The 27,314-nt window shown below is 38.1% G+C and overlaps 1 protein-coding gene across 1 annotated transcript in view; it reads right to left on the bottom strand.

Annotated features, from left to right (window-relative positions):
- Positions 1-27,314, bottom strand: part of galnt14 (UDP-N-acetyl-alpha-D-galactosamine:polypeptide N-acetylgalactosaminyltransferase 14 (GalNAc-T14)) — a 196,223-nt gene that overhangs the window by 16,046 nt on the left and 152,863 nt on the right. The window contains exons 8-13 of the mRNA XM_042503819.1: positions 23,829-23,913; positions 20,412-20,515; positions 17,279-17,405; positions 11,511-11,603; positions 10,319-10,402; positions 7,826-7,970 (exon numbers count right to left, since the gene is read on the bottom strand). Of these exons, the coding sequence (XP_042359753.1) occupies positions 7,826-7,970; positions 10,319-10,402; positions 11,511-11,603; positions 17,279-17,405; positions 20,412-20,515; positions 23,829-23,913 (638 nt within the window). The remainder of the gene's footprint in view (positions 1-7,825; positions 7,971-10,318; positions 10,403-11,510; positions 11,604-17,278; positions 17,406-20,411; positions 20,516-23,828; positions 23,914-27,314) is intronic.

Here is a 27,314-nt window from a genome sequence, read left to right as displayed (position 1 = left end):
AAACGTGTTAGGAAAGAAAATAAGAGCTGAGAGGAAAAGCACACACACACACACACACACACACAGAACGTATAACTAGGTCAGGGTTATTATAGTAGCAAACAGGATGGTAAATTGTCCAATGTTTGTGTGTGTGTGTGTGCGTTAAGGGCTTTCAACACCCTTGGGGGACAGACAGTGTAAAGGTCACATCAAAGTGAACCACATCTTGACACATCTAGAGCACAAAGTTGCACACACTTGCACCTCATATTTAAGTGATGTTTAAAAAATATCCAGTTAACTACTTTAATAATTGCCATTTTGTGGTTACAAGACATTAATGGACAGTATTATTACATTATTAATGATTAATAATGCTAATGATAACTAATGATTAAATTAATTATTGTCTGTTTTATTTTGTCAGACTGAGAGCCAAACATATCTAATATGCAATACTATGAAACACATAATAGCAGAAATGTGTGCATGAGTGGTGCATGACTCATACTCATGTATTTAAGTGTAAATTTCAGGTCCAACTACGCATTTTTTACTCCATTACAATTTACTTGACAGCTTTAGTTACATATAACTTTAGAGATTTAGTAATGAGTTAGCAAAAAATGTGATGCTTTGTTATAGATTTATCGCCAACAACATATAAATTAGCTCCAATTTGATAAAGTACATTAATGAAGTACTGCTCAGACACAAAAGCGACATCGATCTAATGGCAACAAAGGTGATCTGTTGCGTCACCTCACATAGTTGCATTGAAACGCAAAGCAAAGACCACAGCCAACGGCCCACTGGCATGTATGCTGTGTGTTAGAGGAAGTAACTCTCCATAGCAGCAGATAGTCTGTATTCTTCTTTCAAAAAGGGAAACCAGGAGACCGACATTACGGATTCAAGACACTAGTTAGCCAATTAGCACATTAACAACACAACTCAATGCTGAAAGATCAATGGATATTTACTATGTGTGAGCGAACAATAACAATCATTAAACCTTTCTGCTAAATGGCTAAAAACATTATCTGACCTATTTTCACTTTTTTGAAACATTTTGGTAATAATCATTGGGTAATGATACTTAAATGACATTGTGAAAGCAGGATTTGTAGTTTGTACTATATTTATATTATTACAGTATTGCTATTTTTACTTCACTTGAGTAAAGGATCTGAGTTTAAATTGTTTGACTTGTTCACTTGAACAACTTCATCACAATAACAACCAGTGGATTATTTGTTGAGTTTATCAACTGTTTTCATCATGTGGAAATTATTAACAATTATTATATTTCTAATGATTTACCCTGGATTTTAGAGTGACATATCAATACATCTTTAAAAGTTATGGCCATAATCACACTACTATAAGGCTGCTCACTGGCCTGTACGAGGTAATGGAGGGTGAGGGTTGGCTGGAGTAGAGACAGTGACAGTGGGAGGTCTTTTCAAAGCAGCTCTATGATTTATGGAGTTTTGTCTCGAATTACTCAACGCCAAAGGGTTTATTTCACCGTATGATTGATTTATTGAACTGCAGCAAAGAGAATGACATTAGAGGTTAATTGGTGCTGTAGCTCAATATATCTTCTCCGCTGGAGCCTCCCGGGGAGTCACCTCACTACTGAAACTGTCATGTGAACACATTTTGTGAAACATAACCAGTTTGTTATGTTCAAACATAATGCGGACATCTTTGTATGGTTCCTATTTCAATTTTAAATTTACTGGGTTTTTTTTATTATTATTATCATTTATTGTAGGAGTAGAATGCAACAGAACTACACCATAATAACACCTTTCTTGTGGTATTATCTTAATATATTCACATCTCATATAGTCATAATCAATATATCATTCCTAAACTATATCATATTTTCAAAATTGTAATGTATTATATGTAATTATATACATGTTCAACAAAATATATAATTAATTGTTTGTCATTATCATTATATTAACTCTTTTATATAAAGATCTATAACTATTTTGCATATCTTAAATGCATGATAAAGACTTAATTGCACTTTTTTTGCACACTTGTTGAGGGTTTTGCACTGAGCATGCCTTACTAACTCATTTTATTTTCTTTTTGTATATTTTTTCAGATTATGTGTATCCTGCTCCGACTTCCTATCTCCTCTCTTGTGCTGCTTTACTATTTAATATCCCAGGGGGTAAAAAAGATCTTACGTTATCTTATTCAAATACATCGAGCTTCAGTATTGTATTTCTAAACTAAACAATACGTTAAAATGCAGCACAGTGATAATTAGCAGACCAAATGTTAAGTGAAAACATGATGTTAACAAGCCTGTTTTAGGCAGTTTTTTGAGTAGATCACTTAGTGTAATCAGAGTTGTTGGTTTGCAGATAACCATGCTCAGTGGTTGAAGCATGTCAGAGCTGAAACAGAGCCTATGTGCTCAGCAGAAATGCTCCCCGGATGAATGGAGGTTAAACACAAAGTGCACTTTGGCTGAAAATAATGTTGACACCTGCGGCCCTGTCTACAGAGATGTGAATAAGCATTATTTTTCTGACAAAGTTGACTGAGCTGCCTCGTATTCATGCTCACACTCACTTCCAGCAGTAGAAACGATACAGCACCATGCTTTTACACTCATTACATTTGGGCCAAATTGTGTTCAGAATGATGTTTTTGTGGCTCAGTGGGTCGCGTTTCACACCTGTCACTCTCCTCCTCCCTCACCTCTGTTATACACAGCTGTCACCTTTAAATTTTGCGAAACCTTTAGAAACTTGTAATGGAACAGTAGAATACATTTGACTCCTAGATGACTGGCATTACAAACTGTGGTATTTTTTCTGCTGGTGTGGATTTAGAAATTCAGTCTCTCTGCTTCTCTGCTATTGGTTTCTGTTAGTATGTCAAATGCTGCTGTAAAGAAATCCTGTCTTTGTTTCAGAAGGACTGAAACTATAATCTTAATGCATACAATGAATGGTTCATATTACTTTCACATTTCTGCTATTGGCTGCTAGAAATGTCTCAATAGGATCAATACGGTCTCTATAAAGCTGTAAAGTTTATTTAGCTGTTTTTACTCAAAAAGGTTATTGTTTTCATGGTTTGTATGCTTTGCTTCTACTATGATAACAATTTACTCATCAACTTTATTGTTAAAAAACTAGGATGCTTCAACCAAGCGGAAGCCTCTGAGGCTAAAAAACGAAACATTTTTCATGCTATGAGGGATTCTATCCACCTTTTTGGGTGCAATAACTTTAGCTTTCACTTTCAAATAATAATAATAACTTGACATATTGATTTGTGTGCTGTGCATAATGACTCAATATGTCCTATTTTTACTTTTACCTTCAGCTCAGGTTAGCTTTAAAACTCATACACTCCATTCTTTGCTAGACATGGGAGGTTGAACTAGAGGCTTAGTAACTGGGATATATTTACTCTTAATGTCTGCAAATCACTGGCAGTTCATCAGATCTGATTTTCAAAAATCCAAACCATAAACTGATACAGTTCAAATTTCTGCAGAGGTTGTTTCCTGCTCCCAAAAAACTTCACCTAACTGCAAGCTCTGCCCTAATGGCGACATGAGGTCTTTTCTGCATATGCACTGAAAATGCCCAGGGGTAGTATATTTCTGGAAAATGGTATCTACAACCTGATCTGACCTACTTAATACTGAAGTGCCATATTTTCCAAAGCTGCTCCTATTGAATGATAGAGACTCTAGCATGCCTCTGATGGCACTTTGTTGGCAGCCTGCTCATTCTCTCTCCTGGAATCATTGGCTACAATATTTATTGGATCTAACATATATGGAGATGTCAGCAGCAAGGATACATAATGCCAAACAATCTGCCATCTGCATCTGGGCCCTCCTTACTAACAAAGTAAAAGATCTTCTGAGGACTCCCACAAGGTCACAGATCCCATATGATTATTATTACTTTTTAAAATATATTCATTTCTTCCATAGATTCTTCATTTTCCTGTAGATAAATTGTTATGTATTTGTGTGTGTATGCTGTTTGTTACCTATGTTAAATAATAAAAAAGTTGTTAAAATAAAAGATAATATGGCTTAAGACCCTCCCTTTGATGAGGAGGCTTAGTGCTATTGACATGTGAGTTGGCAGTTTAACATATCTGCAAATATACAGTAACTTTTAAGATAATAAACAATTAATACTTGAAAAATACATCAGGCTATTCCCTAAATTAATACATTGGCTATGTTTACATGCACAAATATCACATGTATTCTGAATATGACAAATATTCTGAATTTGATGCTGATTATGTAAACTACATATTCTGAATTAGGCCCTTTTCCCGATTTAGCATTTTCAAATAAAGACATGGGATATTCTGATAATATTCTGGCTTTAATATTATTTGGGCATGTATACCGCACATTTGGAATATGCATCTTAATTATTTTCTTTCATGTATGACTGGGAATGATTAAAAGAAGCTAACATTAACTGTAAGAAGGAGATGTGATTTGAACATCCTCTTCCTGTGTAAAAGTCAGACACTATGTACGTCCCACCAACACTGGCAAAATGGTTTGGCTTCTGACAGTTTTGCTTTAGAGATAGGATGGTCGATATTTGCATGACCGGAAGAAATAAACATAGATAATTTTACATTATGTATCTGACAGCACATGTTACTGCTCTGTTAGACTCTGTGTTTCGTTTTGTCACCAGTATTCAGCAATTAACTTGATGATTATCAGAACCTGATAGTAATGATCACCAAAACCGTAAAACACAAAGGATGTAAAAAAAAGAAAAAAACCTTGAATGTGGATTTTGTCTTAGAATTAGATTGGCTACGGATATTTGCAAACACAAGGGGAAAAATACCTCACTTTTTAAGGGAAAAACTGATAGAGGAGAAAAATTAATTTAATTCTTTAAGTTAAAAAAACATTCCCACCTGGGAGCCACTCAGTTCAAACTAGACTTCTAAAAATGAACAAACAGGGATTAAGAGCCTTCCTTCAGGGCTTCTCTACAGAAGCTGATAAAGGAGAGTTTCTCACTCATACACACAAACATCTCAGTGGTTTTCCCTGTCAGTTCAGGGATCTGAACCAGCAACCTTCCAGTGAGAGGCCAGCCTCTCCAGCCTTCAGGCATTTCAGCTGCTGACATATTCGCTCTCCGCAAGGCAGCTTGTTAGAGCGGATCACAGCCTCCACACTCGCTCTAAACACAGAATAATGAGAATCCTACGGGTATTAATTATGGCTTAGAGAAGGCAGAACGTGCGCGCGCGCACACGCACACGCACACGCACACACACACAAAGTGTGCATGCACACGCACACACAAAAACAAATACACACACTCACACACACACATCTATATAACAGTGGTTATATAGCAACAACTACGGCTCCACAACGACCAAAAGTGGACCACTTTTTCTGGTCCTTTTGACAAAACAAAAGTGAAATATAAAATTTTCTTGAAAGGAATTTTTTTAGGATACAAGCAAAAACACATTTACATTTTTTTGTTTGTTTAAAAAACTTAATGGTCGAGAGAAGGGTTGCATTCCCTCATGATGTTTACCTGTTAAAGAGGGGACTGCCAGCCTGCATTGGAACACAAACTTCATATTTAATACCTTAGGTATATAAATAGGTATAACAACTTTCTCGATGTCTCTCAGAATGGATAGCTTAATTATATTATATATTTTCATATGTGTCACAAATCTTAACAAAATCTTCACAGCCACTTCAGAGTTTGAATAAACGTTTTACTATAAATCTTCAGTTACTTGGCTTCAAGCACTTTTATACTACACATACTAAGAAGTGTAATATCAATCAAATTTTTAAAATATACGTACCTCCCCAGTGACTTTTTAGTTTCTTTTAGGGGTAATAACATTTTTGCTGTTACTGTATGTGAATATCATGAACTCAGTGGAGTGCTGGAGTATGAATTGTAACTAGGATTACTTTTTTATCCTGGGGATCTTTTGTTTGATTTGAATATATGACCTCTCTGTGGAAAGAGAAAACATTTTCACAAATCTCAGGGTGTGCTCTGAATCATGCTCGGACAAGAGTTACTTGTTTGAGCATCTCCAGAGCATTTATTTCAAAGTCATCCATGAATCGATAGTTTGAGAAAACATCCGGAGTCAATCTTTCTTTAACAAAGACAAGTCATAATTCTGATTTGATCTTCTGTCTCTTTGCATCCATACTACAGTATGAATATTACTCCATGCTGTTAAAGAAGGAACCGGTATGACTTCTCACACACACACACAAACACACACACACACACGCACACACACACACACACACACACTCTCTGCTGAAGCCTCATTATGTTTAAATTTGACCACTCTCTCTTAGAGGAATCTTGTTTACATCTACTAATGAAAGCGAAAGAGAGAAAGAGGGGGAGAGGTGAGCTGAGGTGAGCAACATTGCCTCATCCATCTTAATAGATAACTTATTTTTTAACATCAACCCCGCACAACACATTTCCTACTTCTCAATACAGCCAGAGTCGGGTAGAAGCCACTATGTGTAGAAACCTTAATGTGATTCTAATTGTGTACATTTAGTTGGAAAAAAGACAACTCCCTTCATCCTCCCAGGGGTGGGTAGAGTACTGAAAATCTATACTCCAAAGTACAATTACCCCCACGAAAATGACTCAAGTTAAAGTTTAAATGTCCATTTAGGAAATATTCTCATGTAAAACTCAAAATGTTCCTGGCAAATAAATTACCCCAGTTCAGGTTACCATCCATATTGTTGCACTTGTTGGTAAAACTGTATTTTGGGGTTTTTCTTTTACATTAAGCAGAGCAGGTAGGGTTAACAAATACATAAAGATAGCCTATACAATTGAGATATGAACAATCTACCTGTCTCTCTCCACCTCTTCCTATGTACCCCTCTCTTCCTTGTAAGATCAAATATGTTAGTAGCTAACTACATTTCACTTACAGTATTTGCAGCTTATTTCAATGCACTTGTGTGGGTTAGAAGAGGAGTTTTTAAAAGTGGAAATCTCAGTGTTTTCCATCGGCACAGCAAGCATCATTTAAGTAGCCAGATGTGGTCAGCAATTGTCACTTCCATCATAATTGCATCAAGCTCAAAAGACAGGTGGTACTTTTTGTTTTGTTTAGGCACCTGGAAATATGGAATCTGCAGTAGAGGTGATCCTTGCATGCTCTCCTCCACTACACTCAATCTTCTCTTTTAGTGCAAACTACATGAAACAAAGTTATAAATAGCAAATGTTGCAAAGTATATTTTTAGCTCAAATTTAGATTAGATTTATATACATATCGTAGGTGTACACTTAGATGTACATATCTCACACATTTTCTGGTTTCACTACAAGATTTGTATATGTTTGTATATCTGAAGTAATGCCAGACAACAATTTTGCAAAATGTGCAATTTCTTTTAACATTATTTCCCTTTTACAAATTCTTACAATTCCAGATGAGAAACAAGGCTAATTGAAGGATTTCTTTCAATGCTTTCATGGGTATTGGAAAAAAAGAACACAGCCGCAGACACCATTTAACACCAATATTTACAGAAATATCACTACAATATGTTTTATGCTATGATCACATGGAAATGGCGGTTGCTTTACATAACACATTCAGTGTAACTAGATTTCTAGATAGCTCCTGTGTTGTGGGGAATAAAAAAAGGAGCATCTATAATTTCACATCAGCTGATTTGATGGTTTGTAAACTGACTTGTTAACTGTATTTTGTAACCTCTCCTCGTGTTTTTACACATCATTGTCTTTCTAACTCATGGTTGACCCACCTGGTTGGGAGCAGGGACCCCCTCTTTTCCTATGCAGGGAGCCAGTGTGAGGACGGGCAGCTCCTGGCCCTCTAGCTTGCGAGACTCCAGGCAGTTCTGCCGCTGTCTGATCACCCCAGACTGAGAGTCAGAGTCATCTGGGACCCTGATGGAGGAAACGCAATGTTTAATTTATGCACTTAAGGGGTTGATTGTATTGAAGAGACATATTACAAATCCTAAATAGAACCAAAACTGCATAACTAGAAACCACTTGAGGTAAGTGAGAAAATATTTATTTTATTCTTAGTGGACTGACCCTTTAATCCCCAAAACCACATTTTTGTAAAGTGGAAGCAACAGGATTTAGAGGATATATCATCTTAATTTTGAGATACACGAACAGCCTCACTGAGATGAGACAGAAGACCCCAATCATCTCCACCATGGTCTCATTAACTACATCAAGATATCACAGTTAATTTGACAGTGATTTATCAGCATTTTTTCCAAAACGACGTGCTGCACCTTTAAAAATCCGCTGAAGGCCACGATTCTCTAAACTCATTACTTTGGAAAGTTTCTTTCCAATCTTCCTCTCTGATAAACTTCCTCAGTCTTTCTTGTTAAATTCTCGGCCACGCTATAAACTCGGGCTTAAGCCCTGTAGCATTAATTCAATCTGCTATCTCTCTCTCTGTTTTAATAACCCGTTAAAGGTTATTCTGCGTTTTAAGGGTCAGGTCTGTCCTCCCCTGAGAGCAAGCCTGTTAATTCCATTCTGAGGGATTAACACCAGCCTCCAGTGGATAAATGGGTATTTAAGTGTGTGTGAGTGTGTGTGTGTGTGTGTGTGTGTGTGTGTGTGTGTGTGTGTGTGTGTATTAAAATGTGTTTGAAAGAGAGAGAAAGTGTTTAAATGAGAGTGCTTATGTGTCTTAAAAGTTATTTGCAGTGGCATGTTTGTGTGAGTGTAGACAGTGTATGTGTGCACTGTGTGTATAAGGAAGAATCATTGCATTAAAGGCGTGCAATGTTATAAAGTGTTACTGTGTGTTTACATATGAGTGAGTGTGCTGTGTGCTGTGTACTGTGTGTGTGTGTGTGTGTGTGTGTGGACAGGGCAGTCAGTCTGAGTAACCAGGGCCCCTGGGAACTCAGCCAATCAGGATGGTGGGAGAGATTTAAGACACACTATGAGGTTTTCAAAAAGACATAAAGATGGACTGCATGCGCGCATGTGTGTGTGTGCTTAAAGGCTGGTGACTCACTGCAGGCATGAATTTCAACGACTAAAACCAGACGTGCATTCAGCATCACATTTGCAGACAACAGAAAACATTTGCACAGGTGTGTGCAGTTTTTGAAAAACATGATAAATTTACAACCATTTCCACCATAATACCCATCCTGTGGTCTTTTTGCCTCAAAATTTGACTACATTTTGCCAGAACAAAAAACCAAAAATGCTCTGACTGCATAATAATTACGCTCCCCTCTGCACCGCTATACCACAGAATCCTGCTTTAGGTCAGATACCTGTTGGGTGACCAGCAACAAATATGATTCAGAGCTGGCATTTTGTCTTAATTTTTTGGTTCTGGAAGAAAAAAGAACATTCAGGTCGGATCATGGGTGTTGGATGGTAAATAAGTTAAAATAAAATGAGAGTAATAATAACTTAATTGAATGTTTTCATCCTCTGACAGCTGACTTTATGTGTTGGCTCTGTTCTCTGTGCCAGCAGGGATATTACAGCTGCTTCAATCAGGTGCATTACTAACAAGCCTGTTAACTGTGGAGATGTGCTGCATATTATTATAAAATGTAGCCTAATCCCTTACTTTCCTTTGTTTTAAAGAATATTATCTTTTTCACATGTAAGGAATATGCCAAAATGATTACTTTAAATGTGCTGTCTAACGAGGATTTTCCGTTTTGGGTCGGGCTGTATATCTTGAGTCAGCGGGTCGGGTTGTGGAACTAATTGGTCATATGTGCTGGTGGCTGGGGCAGATGTGGTATTGCACATTACAGTTCCAGTTCAGCATGAAGTCTTGAAAATCCGATTCATATAGAACTCTCGCCTATTATCTTTTATTGAAGCTACTTTTCATTTGGGGTCCCTGGGAATGTTGGGGCTTAACTTGACAAAGCTCTTGCAGAGCCATAAGACATATCATATATACACCTGATTTTACAGGCTGATTAGTACTCCCCATGGTGAATAAACTGACCCGATGTATAAAGACAAAGGCATTTCCGTTTAAAAGTTAAAAAGACACAAAAACAAACCAAAAAAAGTAATAAAAGTGATCTCATCTTTAAAATGCCTCAGACAATAATAAAGCCAGTTTTGGTGTCAGTCTTGAAATGTATCTTCTCTCTCAGTTGTGTGCTCAGCAGAAGCTTTCTCTGGACAGATAGTTCAAAGACACACACACACACACACACACACACACACACACACACACACACACACACACACACACACACACACACACACACACTTACTTGAGCTCTGGGTAGACATTGTCCAAGTACCACTTAAAGGATTTGCACTTGAGCTTCTTGCGGAGTTCCACTCTGCCTCGGATGCTGGTGACACACACAGATATACACACAAGCACACAAAAGCAGACAGTCAGATAAAGAGAAAAGCAGCCAGATAAACAGTCAATCAGATAAGCAGAAGCCTTTTCACTAATGCTCAGACAAGAAGCATTCAAAGACAGAACAAAATTGTCACAGATATGGGAACATTAACGTACGGCCAGGACAAATAATGGAGTGTGTGATGTGAAAAGGCAGGTAAAAGTTTACAGCTGTGTTTAAATGTCAGTGTTTACCTGTGTCTGACAGATAAACACTGACATTTAAGCACAGCTGTGGGCTTTAATGTCTGGTCCTGCTGTGTTTGCATTAGTCTTGTATTAAATCACATTGTGGGGATTTGCCTCCCACTTGGGGACAAAACATTGGTCTGAGGTAAACCATTTATTTTAGGCTTAAGACTTTCTGTTTAGAAAGTAACACACCAGGCCGAACAGCAGTGTTTCAGTTAAACTTAAACCTCTGGATGTCAGCAAAAACATGATTTTCAGAGGGTGTTCAGTTACTCCTTAATGTCCAGGGATTGAATTATGGTTCCCTTTTCACTCCTGTTAGTATCTCTGGTCGTATTAGTCCATTGTGAGCAGTGTTGCAAATCAATATACAGGGCTACTTTATGACCCTATTTGAGTCACAGGATTTTTGCATTATTGTGATGGAGTACAGCTGCAGAAGCTGTTAAGAGCACTTAACTCCTTTTAAGAGTTTATATTTCTGTCACCTTCTGCAAGTAGCAACGATCTGTATAGCTGTGCCAGTCTATCCTTGTTTCCACTGAAATTGGCCATTTGTCTAAGTTTTTTTCTTCCATTATTTGGTAGTTTACAGCTGAGATTAAAAAAAAAAAAAAAACACTGAGAAAGAACGAAACGGGTGACATGCAAATAAAGAGAACCCATCTCAAGACATAATGTTGCAGTTAAATGGTATGCAACTTAATCTTATCTGTGTTTCTGGCAAAAGATCAATGCCATCAGTATTAGCAACAAAGCTCAGGGTTGACTGGAGATGCACGCCCAGTTCAGAGATCTGGAACCAGGCTCACCAGTACAAATATCAGGTGTGTTTCAGTTGTGTGTTTCTGTGTTCTTACTCTCCGTAGGATTTCCCGCGTGCTGCTGGGCGAGCAGAGTAGTAAAAGAGACGGAAGTCGTCCATCCACACCTCAGCTGTGCGACGTGTGTTCCTGTAAAAACACACACACACACACACACACACACACACACACACACACACACACAGTTTAGTCCATGATAGCTCGCAACGTAATTGCTTGCTGCAGTAAATTTGCTTTATGTAGATGGATAGATACTTTTATTTGTCTCCGTGGGGAAATTGGTTTGCAGTACATTACAAAGGTATTTTAGCGCACAATCACAAAGTCACCATAAACATATACATACCAATATCCTGAAAGTCACACCAGTAGACTTGCTTAGACATAACAGACATACTCATTCATATACTAAATAAAATATTATGAGGCAGGGAACAGACCAGACCAGCTGGACAACTTTTGAGACCAGGAACTAGTGGCCTCAATGCATATGGGAAAAGGTGCTAGAGAATTACCAATTTAAAAACTACATTATATCATGAAAGTCAATGATGGCAGTAGAGGCTGAGATGAACATTCTCCTTTTCTCTTGCAATCAAACTCTCAGTGACTGAACGCACCAACAACAGCAGTTTTGAAAAAAACAATCTCCGCTTGCAACTTCCAAATAACAATTATGTGACCTTGATCTAAAATGAAAGCAACTATTATTTATTTACTTGAATGGATTACTGAACTCCAAAATGTTTCAAGCCTGAGTAATTTTATTCTCAACAGAATAAAACATAATATGTGGTAAATGGATTAAAAAAAACTTAAAACTATTGGTACAGGCATTGAACAAGCTTCAGATTTTGCTTTGCTAAATTAAAATGTAAAATTTTACAGGTGTGGACATGTGACAAATTCAATTTGGGACAGAGGAGTGATTCATTAATCACACCAAAGGTCTCCACATAGTATGAAAACACATAAAACAGCTTTATCACTAATATAAAACCATAATTTCTGTTTCCTGTACATGTTTAGGGTTGATATTTGAGGCTTGGCAGTTAAATTATGGTATCATTGGGCAAAAATCCCCTTAATAACATTTCAGCATAATAATAAGCATAAAATTTGAAGTGGTCTGAGAGAAAAGTAGACTTATGCACTTCCTGTTGGCTCTTTTTTCAGGATTTTGAAAATCTAGCCTGTGATGGGAGACTTTTACATCCCGGAGAAAACCTGTTTCAATGGCAGAGAATCCTACAATAACAGATAATTTATTCTAATTATTCAATGCTATTTGACCATTGGCAACAACTGCCTACACTGCCAAGCAACCCAAAATAGGAATACTAACTTATCAAAGAGAAAATCTAAAAGAGAATCGGACAATTCACAAAATCAAACAATTGTCACTATCAGACGAGCATTTCAGTGATGGAGGAAAAATGTTCAAACCCTGCCTACAGGCTTACAGCTGTGGCTTCCAGTTTATGTAGTTAGCCAGTGCCTCAAAACACAGCATGTCCTGCACCTGGCTAGCTAATTCTTGTCCCATTTGTGGTCTGATAAACACAGAGAGAGGAGGGCTTGGAGGGGATTAGTAAATTCTGTGAATGTAATTCAGCAATTGAATAAGATTAAATAATTTAATGTATGTGAAACACCGAGTGCATGCATATTGCCGCGTTCCATTGTATGCAGAACTCTGGAAAAAACGACCGCAGACTCGGAAAACTGTGATGGAACGGCCATTCAAGTCGGTATTCAAATTGGGAAACTTAGGCAAGATCCATGTAGATCAAGTCAGTTGATGTCATAGCAATATGGCAGCGCACATGGTGAATGGTAAGCAGAATTACTTGTTCATCACTTTTTTTGTACTTTTTTGTAGTGCTATAACAACTTTGTAGTAACATTTCCATTCTGTTGATTTGTGTTTGATAGAAATTTTTGCAAGCATGTAGTGGCCTCCTAGCCTACTCCTCCTGTCTCTGTTAGCTAGCTACATCAATGAATCTGCATCTAGCCTACTATGAGATCTAAAAATCAGCCAAAAGTTTTCTATGAGAGGTGGGGTGTCTGCGAATAGTGTCAACAGTCTACATGCATGTGATGTTCAGAGGCTAGCCAAACAAACATGACTTTCCTGCAGGCAACCACGTTTTCTTGAACAGATGCACTGGAACGCATTTAGGTCGGAATTCAGAAAAAAAAACCCGACACAGAATTATAGACTTGCAGTGGAGTGCAGCATATACCCGCGGTCGTCTGGTGGGAGGGGCTTAGGAAAGAGAGGGGAGAGCTGCAGCAGGAAGGTGTATTTTCAAATTCTGATTTTTTTTTTTTTGTTGCCGTTTTATTTTGCATTTCAAAGAAAAGTGCATATCCAAGCTTCAAATGTTTAAATGAGAAACAAGTGATATATGCAACACTCCCTGAATGTGAGTCAAATCCGACCCCCCCTTCCATTGACTGCATGGACTCAGCTGATACTTTATCCACAGCGAAATAAAGGATAGGCTGCAGGAAGGAGGAGGGAAAGAAGCAAGTAAAAACAGACATCAGCAGTCGTCACCTGCTGCCTTTAAACATACAGCTCTGTTGAAGGGACATTAGCCCCCCTCAAGATGTGGTCTGGCCGATCCGTCCACATTCATTTACAACTCTTACCCTTCACTTGTGTTTTTCCTATCTCAAATACAAAAGCCAGATTCAGATTGCATGTTTATACCTGGTGTAAATCCTTCCAACTGCTGTATCTCTCATTTAGCTCAGTTCAGTTCAGTTCAACTCAGCGCGCTTTATTCACCCACACCAACAGCGGAGCACACTTTCTTTATCTCTCGCTCTTATTCAATCCTTTCTCCCTCATTCTCTTTTTCTCTCTCTGTAGTAATTAGCTATTAGCTGAGTTTCTCTGAGCTGTGAACTATCTCATTGAAATGACAGAAACCCTCCATTACAGGCATTACACACACTGGCTGTGGCGGTTTAATGAAAGGGGAAGAGAGAGAGGATATGAGATGCTTGTGGGCGTATAAACATAAATACGTGTCACACGCAGGCTTACAATTAAAAAATCACTCATCGCACACACATATATGCACACGCACGCACAAGAACAGATCAGCAGGCCTCGGTGAGGGAGGAAACGGCATAATCTTTGTAATCGAATTATTAAGCAGCTCTTTTTATTTAGCATATTCATAACCCAGACTGCCAGCACCGAGCCTCCAGCTAATTAACCGGCAGAGCACCACGCGAGCAGACAACTGCAGCTTTGTTTGGGAGATCGGCGTGTTGATCACAAACATCAGGCCATCGTGATACGAATAAAAGTCATCATCATCCACACTGAACAGATGTTGCCTCGGTAACAGCCAACAGGGAGCGCAATGACGGCCCGACTGAAAAAAGAAAAGTGTTAGTGTGGATTGGCTGGTTGGCACAAAACAATAAGTTTACATGAGGCGTTTGGCGGAAGCTTTGCTCCAAAGTGCCGTTCAGCAGCGGGGGTCCATCGTTTTGGGAGCTGAACCCCTCTGTCCTGGCAGCGTTAGTGTCTTGCTCCGCTTATTAAGCTACAAAGGGAATGAAACTTCCAACCACTGGCAGTGTTAATGCCTTGCTCACATGCTGATGTTCATGAGTTACTGAAGTGTTAAAGGAATAATCCGCCAGATGAATCATTGGCTTGTGGCGTTCAGTGGATCCCAGAAGTTATTTTGTGATTAAGTGCTGTAATTTCTGTGAACTCACTCTCTCAGTTTATCATTTACAGTGTTTCCCAAAATGCCTTTTAAATACATGCCTGATATTGGCTTTTCTGTGGATATTCACTAACGAAGGAAACAATCTATAAAACGCGTTTTAAATATTAAAGAATAAGTCTTTTTCTCGTGTAACCTCAGAAAGAAACAAGCATTGTTTTCCATACTATTCCTTTTTTTTTCCCCATACTATAAAACACTTTGATGAATACACCATGCAGGGATGTTGAAAATGCACTTGATTTTTGTAATCCGAATGGAAGCAGCATCCTTATTGTAGCCATGATTAATCTATTTATACGAGATCAATTCACATGCAGTCATGAGCACATTAGTCCTGTTAATGGATTATTGGACTGCCTGTAAACATCTTTCTGTTTGAACTGTTAGAAAGGGGCAGAGAACAGAATACAGCTTATGCTAATAGGATAATATTGTACTCGCAGCTCAAAGGCTCCCAGGCAGCTGTAAATCCACTTTAACAATGATGTGAACAGCTTTCGGTGGCTGTGACACACAGCTCAGAGTGCAAACGCTGCACATCTGTTTCCTGTGGGTTTTATTGGTCAAACAGTGAGTCAGTTGGCTGGAAAGTTAGTGGGATTATTGGTTAGGTCAGTAGGGTAGTGAGTAGGTGCACAACAGATGATATTAGGAATTGACAGACAAGTTCTACAAGTAATTTGTTAGTTTTAAACCAAAGTTAGACAATAAGGAGTTCTTTTAGGAATGGATCAGCTCATAGGTCAGTGATAGCTGTATGAGGACCTGGAAAGTCTTGAAATAAAAAAAATGGACACAAAAAGACTGATCTTTTCCACTATACATATGTAGAACATTTAGTCTTGACGGTAAGAAAAGCAGCACATGTTGAATGCAGATACAGAGAATAACACATTGTAAGAGTTACGTTGCCAATCAATCCTAGGGATCCTGCAAGAACACAACTTTTTGCAAAACCTAACCAAAACAGAAACTGACTTTAATCAGAAACACTAAAATGTATGCTCAGCTACAGACTTTCACCATTTTAACATTTGTTCTCAAGTTTTTTGCCATTTTTTTTATTATCTCTAATATCTATCTTTTTAATATCACTAATATCTCTTTTAATCACATTTTGTTGACGGTCCTGACAACAGTCGTACAAAATCAAGCACTTTGATGACTAAAAAAAATCTAAATGCCATCAAGAAATAAAGACGTGTAATGCATTCACTTAACAAAAAACTGATGAGATTACTACTTTGTTAATTTAAAAAAAAACACAACCTTTTTTTTCCATGACAACTTTTCTCTAAATTCTGAGATATTAATCTTGCTAATTCAGAAAAACAGTGCATACTTGCTTTTTTTTCTCAAGTGAAGGCATTATGCTTCCACAGGAAGTGGCTAGATCAGAGGGTAAATAATCCTTGAGTCCTTAAATGGGAACTGCGCTCATTTTCAAAATTCATACATGTTATTCCTTAGATCCAAGACAGTCCAAAAACATGAACATAAAGAACACCCTCTCAAATTCAAAAGAGAGCATGCTAAAACAAATTTGTGGCGTCATCAAGTATAAAGTCTGGAGCAGACAGACACTAAATTTGGAAAGATGTACTAATGATGCTGACAGCAGCAAGAGGAATGTTCTGAGTATCTGGGAACATTTTCTGTTTTAGAAGTGAGAACATTCTGTGGATTATCAGGTGACTGAGCAGCTCAAAACTTTCGAGAGAGAATGAACTCTCCTTGGCAACGGGGGAAAATGGAATTCCTAAATTAGGTGGCATTCCCTTTTAATCACTACACATCCTATAAAATCATTTGCCAATTATACTCCTACACTAAACTATACTGTACTCAAAATGTTGCTGCCGTATTGACCTTTTTCTTCGTGCCTTAAATTGCCACAAATCAAGCAGCCCTCTAATATCTCCAACATATTAGATGAATTTAATCTGTGCAGCAAAAAAAAAAAAAACAACAGAGAACAAAAAACAAACTGAAAATGGAAATTCTGACATCAATATGAGTCAAAGTTGTAAAGAGACTTACTTGATGTACGTGTTGGCATTACCCTCAGGGAATACATACGGGTGTTTCTTCCTAAAGACATGACCCACTCTGCTGCAGGGCAAGATTTCCAGACTGCCACCACACTGCCACACCCGGAATGAGATCTCTGCAATCAAGTATAAACCCAACTTTAAATGTATATATTGTCTGCTTGTTTTTATATATTACACATTTTCAACCAGCTTCATTCTCCTGAATATAAAAGACATTTTTCCTGCAACATGTTTTGGTTTCTTTTCTCAGGCCAACACAATACTCATCACTGATACCACAGCAAGAACAGATGTAACCCTCGTTATGTAACATTACCTGTGTTTTAATGCAGCTCCTCTTAAGTCTGAATTTGTGGTCTGTCTTACTGTTATTGTGCAGCACTTTGTGAGATTCTATTCTTACTACAGACACTTAATTAAGGTGGTAACTGGGTATCTTTACATGCTCTCTCTCTGTGTAACCAGGCTTGCTTGTTTGAATATCTTTTTCGTTCAGCGTCTCCCTGCTATCACGCCTAAGTGGGCCAAACTTCTCTGAATATTTGATGATGTGCTGACGAAGTCTGATTTGTTTGTCTGATTCTGATTTGTCTGTGTGTGTGTGTGTGTGTGTGTGTGAGAATGTATATGTGCTTCTGCTTCATGTGCAAGTGTGTGCATAAGTCAACATGCATGTGTGTTCATCTGACCTGCTTACATTGTGTTCATTTTCTGTGCATTGTATGCGTGTGTGTGTTGTTGGCATTTGTGTAATGTAATTGACAGAGCTGATGTCGGTCTGTGAGCTCTGAGGAGAGAAAGAGCAAAGTAAGAGTTTCCCCAAAAGAACGAGATGCTGAGAACTTTACAAAGTTGAACAGAGAGGGAGAGAGAGAGAACGGAGAGAGGAAGTGAAAATGAGAGCATGGACTGGGTTTGATGAGGAAGAGCAGAGATGGAAGTAAAGATGAAACACCAGAGAGTACAAAGGAGAACAAGAGAAGTCAGCGAGATACTGAGATACTGACACAGAGCCTGTGAGACTGACAGAAACATGACACAGAGCAAATTAATGTGTGTGAGTGTGTGTGTGTGTGTGTGTGTGTGTGTGTGTGTGTGTGTGTGTGGGCGTGTGTGCGTGAGCGTCAGAGAGAGAGAGAGAGAGGAAAAACAGGCTAACAGTCTTTCATTGATCTGAGAAAAGCAGCAGTACAGCAATCAGCAAACTGACTCCAACACTCTATTACTGCATGCGTGCGCACACACGCACACGCGCACGCGCACGTGCGCTCACACACACACACACACACACGCAGTTCAGATGACTGCAGGCAGGCAGCAGCAGGAGAGCCAGATGTTGCTCTAGATGGATGTCAGACTGTTAAGACTTTTTTTTCTGCTGAATGAAAAGTTCACTTTCATTCAGCTGATATTAACGGACCTTCGAATTCCTATCAGCTATCTTATCTTTGTGGGGCACCTGTGTCTTAGGATGTAGAGAGGGTCATCCACTAATTGGAAGATTGCCGCTTTGAGCGGTCAGAAGACTAGGAGGCCCTATACAGATGCAGGTATATTTACCAATTAACGTACAAGCTTGATCATTCCTTCCTCTTAGCTTTCTAATGAGCCATTCAATGATAGCTGATCTAAAAGCCAGTCATCCATTTATTATCCGTGACCTGTTAAGGGCCAGACTATCACAGGGCTGACACATAGAGACAGAAACAAAAACAAAGTGGGTGACATCACATTTCTGACAACATCATTATTATTATTATATTAGCTGTTAATGAACAAAACGTTAAGAGGACAAACAAATGAGCATTTCTTATGGGTACTGCTGCCTCATTAAGGCTATGTGCAAGTATGAGCATGCTATTACATTATAATCATAATCAAATCCTTGAAAACATTTAAAGGAGCTGTAAACAACATGTGGAGCATATCAATGAGCCTGGAGTCAGATTGTCTGCGAATAGTTCTCAATATGGAGGTGGCTGAGCTGGCAGCTTGCACCTAACAGTACTAACTCCATAAACAGCATGAAACAACAGCAACAGTGCTGACAGAGCTAACAGTGCTAACCATGGGGGAAACCAGAGTGAGGCCACTCCAATCAATAACGACACTGTGTGGTTATCAGTGGTGACTGTCGTGTGAGTGCAGTAATTAGCTGGCAAGAGGGACACACACACACACACACACACACACACACACGATGCACTAAGGCCTCATTTCCACCAAGTAGTTCAGTTCATTACACAAAAACAGTAAACCTGTCCAGTTGTTTTATCCACTGACAATATTGATACTATGATATTAAATTACAGATACCATGAAAAAAGTTTGTATTCCACTGTAAACCATTAATAACATTGTGAGAAGGAGGTAGTGGTGAACTCGAGCACTGTCTTTATCATATGAAACTCCAGAAAAAGGAAAAGGGTCAGCACAAATTGTTAGCTATCTTTTGAGGCTTTTTAACATAATTTACGTGCATTTGTTTCTGCTCCTCGCCGGAAATGTGTTTTTTCCTCCTATTAATATTACTATTCAAATTTATTTGGTAAAGATTTTTCAGTTGGTACATCCTGTAGTAAACTATTAGAACTAGTATAAATGATTAAAAATATGTTTTTGGATGAATTTTGTAGTGAGATTTTTATTTTTAGTATTTCTCCAGTAATATAAAGTAGTGTATTTTGTCTTTTACTTTTACCAGCTATCTCTGGCAGAATGATGATGAAAACAGACTGTCAGACTATCAGAGTTGCAGAAGCCAAAAAGGGATCAATTACAGCTCTTTGTATATTCAAACCTTTTGGATTCTGGCTTGGAAAACAGTTTGCATCACTATGGTTGCATTACAAATAATCGTAATTCTGATGTAATCACCCCACATCTGCAAAGTGAGACTTTGTTCTTTTATTTGTAAAAGAACCAATAGGAAAAAAAGAGAAAAAAGAAAAGGGAGAGGCTAGATCCGTTGATATTTTTTGTAAATAAAACTATAGTGCTGAAACAAGACGGACTAAAACTTGTTTCAATCGCAACATCTCAACCACTACATTTCCCTTCTTTCCTCTGTGATGATATGTCACAGTGGTCAGCAGTAACAGACACTACCGACGACTCACCAAAGTTCTCCCCACCCCAGATGTCCATAGCGGTGTCGTATTTGCCAAGGTGATTGAACCAGGATCTGTCAATTACAAAGAGGCCGCCGGCAATGATGGGAGTCCTGTCAGAGAGAAACAACAAGATAGAGTGTGTGTGGTTTCTCGTTGGATAAGACAGTAACAACGTATCAGTATGTCATTTTATTCATGACGTTTGTGCTTGAATTTCCCCAGAAACTGATCGAAAAGCAAAAAGACTAATTCAGTACTTTTGTTGCTCTCTGTGTTTTCCAGAATAGACAAGAGCAACTGGTTTGCTGCCACACACACACACACACACACACACACACACACACACACACACACACACACACAATCACAAACACACACCCAAAACTGAGGGTGAATCATGATGTGGACAATGTGACGAGTGTATAGCCGAGGGCCAGCATGTGTCATCAAATACCCTCTGTTTATCAACAATTATCCTGCCGTCACCACCTGCAAATAGCACTCTGTGTGTGTGTGTGTGTGTGTGTGTGTGTGTGTGTGTGTGTGTGTGAGATTGTGTTTTTGTATGTGGGTGGAAGCACATAAAACCTTTTTCAAGCTCAATTTGTCCTTGTGTGTTTAAAGGAAAAGGCTATGTGTGTACGTAAAATGTGCTTTGTGCGACTGAGGGAATTAAATAGCATAAAATAACTTGGCAAATAAATGAAATGAGACAAGACTGATGCATATTTGTGTGTATATGTGTGTGTGTGTGTGTGTGTGTGTATGTGCTCTTAGTACTGCCATCTTTGTTAGGACTGACGAAGGCCAGAAAACAAGTTTCAAGGCTTATCAGACACAAAAAGAAAGCACAGAGGGTATGAAACCATGAGACAGGATTTTACAACTCTGAATATTTGTATTTTATAGTACGGCTTGGCAATAGGGCCAAAAATATTTCCACTGTAAGATTCTCATATCAGCTGATATCAGCAATTATCAAAACAATTAATAAATTCCAGATGATTATTTCTTTCAATTTTAAAATCTGACCTTTGTTCTTGAGTGAAAGTTGAAAAAAACCTTATGGTTATTTTTTAATTAAACAATTCTTTACTGTCAGATAGTGGGAAAAACATTTAAGAAACTGCAGAATATTTGAGATAGATTCCAAATAAAATAATAAACACTGATAAAGGGTAATAATAAGGTTATAAATAAAACAAAATATGGGCAAATAAATCTCAATTTTCATTAGCAGCATGTCAAACTCTTTGTACAAACATTTTTAATTGTTTTAGCTGGCATAAGAAAAGGAATAAAAAAATAGAAGAATAATCTTGACTGTGGTCAGTATTTTCAGTACAAGCTTAAAATGCAGAGTAGGCAAGGTCTGTTGATTCTCAGTCAAAAAAATAACAAAACACAGGCTTTGATGATGTGGATGAGAAGGTTTGTGACCCAGCCGTGATGTTAGAAATAGTCAAGTGATGCACCAAGCACCATCTGGACCAACTTTCTGTTTTTTCTGGGCTGTTTAATTTGACCCAAGTTTAGGAGCAGCAATTAAAATGATTGACAGCTGTGTTAGAAGTTCTTTGCTTCTGATTGGTTGTTCTTGTTCATGAGCCATAAGGCCATGAGAAGTGCTACAGTAGGCGGAGGAGTATAATATTTTTCACAGATCTTTAGTGTCATGTAACTCTGGTGTAAATAGAGTGACAGTTTCTGCAGACATGACAAACAGTGTTTTTTTTAAATAAAGGATACCAACTACAGCTTTAAGCACAATTTGTAAAAATATATTTAGGAAATAACGACATTAATAGATGCTACATGTCCTCACAAATGTGTGCGTGTTCCCAGATGAACATGGTGACTCAGTGCAGCCCCCGCAGGTTCACACTGCACAGACAGAAGCAGCACACTGACATCCAGGTCGAGACAGATCATCATACAAAACAAGCTACAACATCTCTCTCTCACACACTCACACACTCACACACACACACACACACACACACACACACACACACACACGCACGCACACCACCACCACCACCACCACCACCCGTCCATCTGTAAGTGTTTAACACTCCATTGCCACAAAAAAAAACATGCACGAAGTCAGACAGTCACAAGTTGGCACAGCAGTAAATCTGGGTTCCTGCCACCAATCTGACTTATGAAGAAGGAACAGAGCCAAAGTTTATTATTTATAACTGTGTGTGTGTGTGTGTGTGTGTGTGTGTGTGTGTGTGTTGAGGCTGAGGCTCCTCTGCCTTCCCTTGCTTCTTCCTTGCCCAGCAGGGGGCGCTGCAGCAGTAACAGGGTGATATAGTATTTGTTTGTTAGTAATTGTTGCAAAAAGCATCTGCGTCATTTGTCATTGTAGCAGCGGTCGGTCGCCACAGCCCTGCAATTAACCACCTCAGCCACTGGAAATGAGACGTTGTTGATTTATTCATTATCTTTCCGTGCTCGTTTCTGTTTTCATGCTCTGTTGTAATAGCCTGTGATTGTGGGTTACTTCTACCACTTTTACATTATATTAAATTATTGTTTTTATACACCGCAATGTCTGGCGTACAGCAAATAAAATTTATGTATCATATTTTTTTAATTTCGAAAACTTGATGCATTGGAAATATATAATTTATAGCACAAACACTTGTTCTGAAGCATTGTGACAGTAACTGTCACATTTATGACGGTTTGACTTGCTGTGTATTTGCTGCTGCTCAGTTTCATTGTTGAGTGCAGCTCTTTGCTACATTTCAGACATTTAATGCTGATAAAGTCTGCTTCAAGTTTTCTGAAAGAATATTGTAGGATTTTTCGATATCAGCTAAAGAGAAATTTTATATTATATTTTAAATTTTAAAACCCTGTTATTTCGATATTTTGAGTTATATTTTTTCTTCCCTATGGAGACTTCTGAAAATGGCTTCTCTGTACAGAACAGATCGAAATCACACACACACACACACACACACACACACACACACACATACACACGATGTGCACACAGAAACACTCAGACCACATATAGCAGCAATTAAAACTCTCCACTCAAGCTTGAAAACTGGAAGTGAAGATCGGGGTTAAACGCCCACGTCAAACTTTGTGCAGCAACTTTTTCGACTGAACTTTCTGAACATGAGCATAACTTTCTCACTTTTTTGGTGAATAATTGGAGAAGGACAAACTCAACATGTTAGAGACTTGCTTGAGCTTTCAGATTTTAAAAGAAAGCAACAGCAGTGGTCGTTAAATTTCTGTGTCAGCTTTTTTCAGCATTGAATTTTATCTCCTTTCTTTCTTAATTCCTCACTCCTTTACTGTCTCCTTTCTCTTCTCTTTCAGTTTTTCTACTTGGATTTACACACTCTCTGTTATTCACTTATATACATTATACTGTTTGTGTGTGTGTCAGGGTATTACTTGATTGGCTGGGTCGGGTCTGTCCGACTGGCTCTCTGTTCAGGTGACAGTTGCTCCCACTTGAAATGGAGACTCCAATCAAAACCTGAGACAGAAAAAGTACATTCATTATAGTCATCAGCGAGATAAGTCCAAGGGCCGGAATTTTTCTAGAAGACACTGTGTGGGCCGGACTTTCAAAATATAGAAATATGTAGCAATGGCTTTGTCCATATTCTTGCATGAAGATATGACCCAAGCGTTTTAGCTTCACTTATCCAATTTGCACCTCTCAACCAGAAAAAATGGGTTGATCAGCTGTAACCTGACCTGAACTACAAACCACAAATTGTATGCATTGTAGTAGCACAGTTGTTAGGACTGAAGACGAAGACACAGACAGACACAGACTGAATGCCAAAGCTAAGTGTGTGTGTGTGTGTGTGTGTGTGTGTGTGCGTGTGTGTGTGTGTGTGTGTGAGAGAGAGAGAAAGAATGGCAGAAAGAGGGGAAGAGAATATGGAAGTTGAACTACTGCGTGCAATGTTTCTGTAAGTTATTAATAACTTGCTCATAACCAGTGTTAGGAAGTAAACAGTTACATGTAACTAGTTACAGTAATTAAATTACAAAATAAATGTAATTGTAATCAGTTACTGAGAAAAAATTATGTATTTAAATTACAGTTACTAATGAAAATCTTGATGATTACAAAGGGTTTAAATATGAAAAAGAAATATTTTATTATGTTGCTTTACATCTTTTTGCCGTGCAGTAATGCCTTCTTTTGGCAGATTTTTGGACAATGCAGGTCAGCAAAGCCATCAAGAAATGTTTGAGCACAACATCTATGCACTCAGGTTTTTAGGTCTTTTCAGATTTATTGTCCTGTTTAAAATGTTTTTGGGAAAGTAATCAAATGTTATAAGTTGAATTACTTTGATGAAGTAATTAAAACAGTTATGGAACTTATTACGTTTTTAACAGGGTAACTAGTAATCTGTAACCTATTCAATTTTAAAAGTGCCCTTCCCAACACTGCTCATAACGATACTTTGAAACTCTTTGATATTTTGAATTTTTTCTAGTTAGCTTACTGGACCAGCAGCATCCCTACCACTAACAATAACTAACTTATGGATTTGCAGTGTCTTTAGTTCTTGCGGGTAAAACATATTTGGGGATGGTAAATCATTCCTAATAAGAATTTTTCCATCTAGATAAAACACTAGATATCCCAAATACTGTTATGGATGTTTTTTCCTCTTCACATTGTCTGAATTTTTGAATATTTTGCGGGCCGGATAGAAAGCTATTGCAGCCCAGATGTGGCCCGTTGTTCACCAGCTGACAATTGCTGCATTGTACTGTGGATCATACTGTCCTGTATCAAGGCTTTAATTAAGATAAATGCTCTAAAAGCAGGGAAGCAGTAGTGAAATACCACAACAGACTGGAATTAAGTAAGAATTACAGGTGGGCAGATAATATATAATCTTGGTTTAATATGGTTTGGTTTAATATTCATATTACAGTAATAACAGTAACAACAGTAATAAATGAAAACACACATCCAGCCATATGGCCCTTTGCTGATATTGTGGGAAATACTCAAAATATGTTCAGAAACAAACATAGTGAGAAATTTATATGTTGGGATCAGTCAGTTAAATATACAAATTTCTTTGTGACATTTCTGTGTTCGATTTCTGTCTTTTGAATTATCATTTACTTCCTTTGTCAATAATCCATTTGTTTTATGTGTGTGGACTTACAAGCAAGCAAACATGTGTGTGTTGGCCTGTGTATGTGTTTGCTGATTAGGCAGTCCAGCGAGCCAAGGAGTTGCTGCCACAGCACTCCCATCCCCCATCTGTGAGTGTGTTCGTGTGTGTGACTGTGTGTCTCGACATGTGCGTGCGTGTGCGTGTGTGCGTGTGTGTGAATGTGTGTCTGGATCAATGAAAGTCCATCTTATAACCATCTTTTTTATGTTATGAGCGACAGCTTCATCTATAATTAAAATGTCCTTTGTGAGCCCAACTATCACCATCGATTTCGACAACCCCTTTGTGTGTGTATGTGTGTGTGTGTGTATGAGATAGAGAAAGAAAGAGAAAGAGACTGAGCCATGGACAGGGCTATTATCAGCATTGATTGGCGGATTGCTGTTACCAGGAGGAGAAGATTGGAATAAGACAGGCTAATGGAAAGAGAGAGGGACGATGAGGCTCTCAGGAGAGATTGGCTTCAGAAAAAGTGAGGGATGACAGACGGGTGGAGAACACTGTTGTGTGTTGTTCTGATGCATTATCAGACCATTTGGTTTCAGCTCATCTGTAACTGCAGGATCTTGTCGAGCTTAAAAGGAAAAGGCCCTCCTCTGATTGTCTGTTCTGCATCATCAGTCAGTGATGCTCTGTGCATTAGAGGACTAGTTACTGATTCATCCACAACTGCATCCACCACTTTCACTGCTATTAGTGATTATTTGGTTTAAAGCTTTCAAGCCTGTATTTTAGCAACGCACAAATAATTATCCTTGAACTGGCGTTTTTAAATGGTAGACACTCTGGAATATAAGACTTCTTAAAAATTAGACACCACCTCTGATATGATAGACAAGCATAAACTGGCTGGACATCTAAATGCACTCGCTAAGAGATTTTACAGTTTGTGTTCATTGCTTGTTTAGGCAATGACATGGATGACAGTTGGAGCACTTCAACAAATCGATGGACATGTTTTCCTTTTTTTTCGGTGTGTTGTAAGCATTAAAATAAATTTATGAACTACATTATGTCAGACTTTTTCAGAGATAAAATGGATAGAATGGGATCATCTTATTTAAATTGTTATTCCTGATGTTTTTACAGCCTGGACAACCATATCAGAAATGTTTCTTTGATAAAAAATCAAAGCTATCAGACTCTGTGCATTAAAAAGGTGCAAAGTCACATATGATTTACAACAAGAGATATTCTAATATGAGGCATTTAATCGCTTAACTTATAACTCTTCATGTGCGGGAGCTAAAACTTCAGCATTGTAGAAACGTTAAGACAATCAGCAATATGTTTTGTGCATATAGTTTTGCACTTTCAATGATGTGGCTCAGATAGTTGCTTTATATTCTGTTTTTATTCTTGATGTGCATTGCCTTTGTAAAGCCCTCTGCGACTTATGTCTGTGAAAAGTGCGATATAAATAAATTTTACTTGCTTTTACTTAGTAACAAACTGACGGGGAAAAAAACATAATTTCTCATAATAAGTTTAAATAATTGGAACTAATAACATCCATAACACAAACTAATCATACTATTAAATTATACACAAATCCCTTGACTTGTTTCATTTTTTTATGGCAGGAAATCATTTTGAAAAATTAGCAGTGGCCTGAATGGAAAATCAGGGATTTGGGGGTGCTATAGGCTGTTGTTAAAAAATTTGAAAATGTATATATAGTAACATAAAGTACAGTGTGGATGTTTTCATCTATCTCTGC

The sequence above is a fragment of the Plectropomus leopardus genome, chromosome 16, assembly GCF_008729295.1.
Source record: "Plectropomus leopardus isolate mb chromosome 16, YSFRI_Pleo_2.0, whole genome shotgun sequence".
Lineage (NCBI taxonomy): Eukaryota > Metazoa > Chordata > Actinopteri > Perciformes > Serranidae > Plectropomus > Plectropomus leopardus.
The sequence above is the reverse complement of the archived record's forward strand: the minus strand, read 5'-3'. Positions and strand labels throughout refer to the sequence as shown.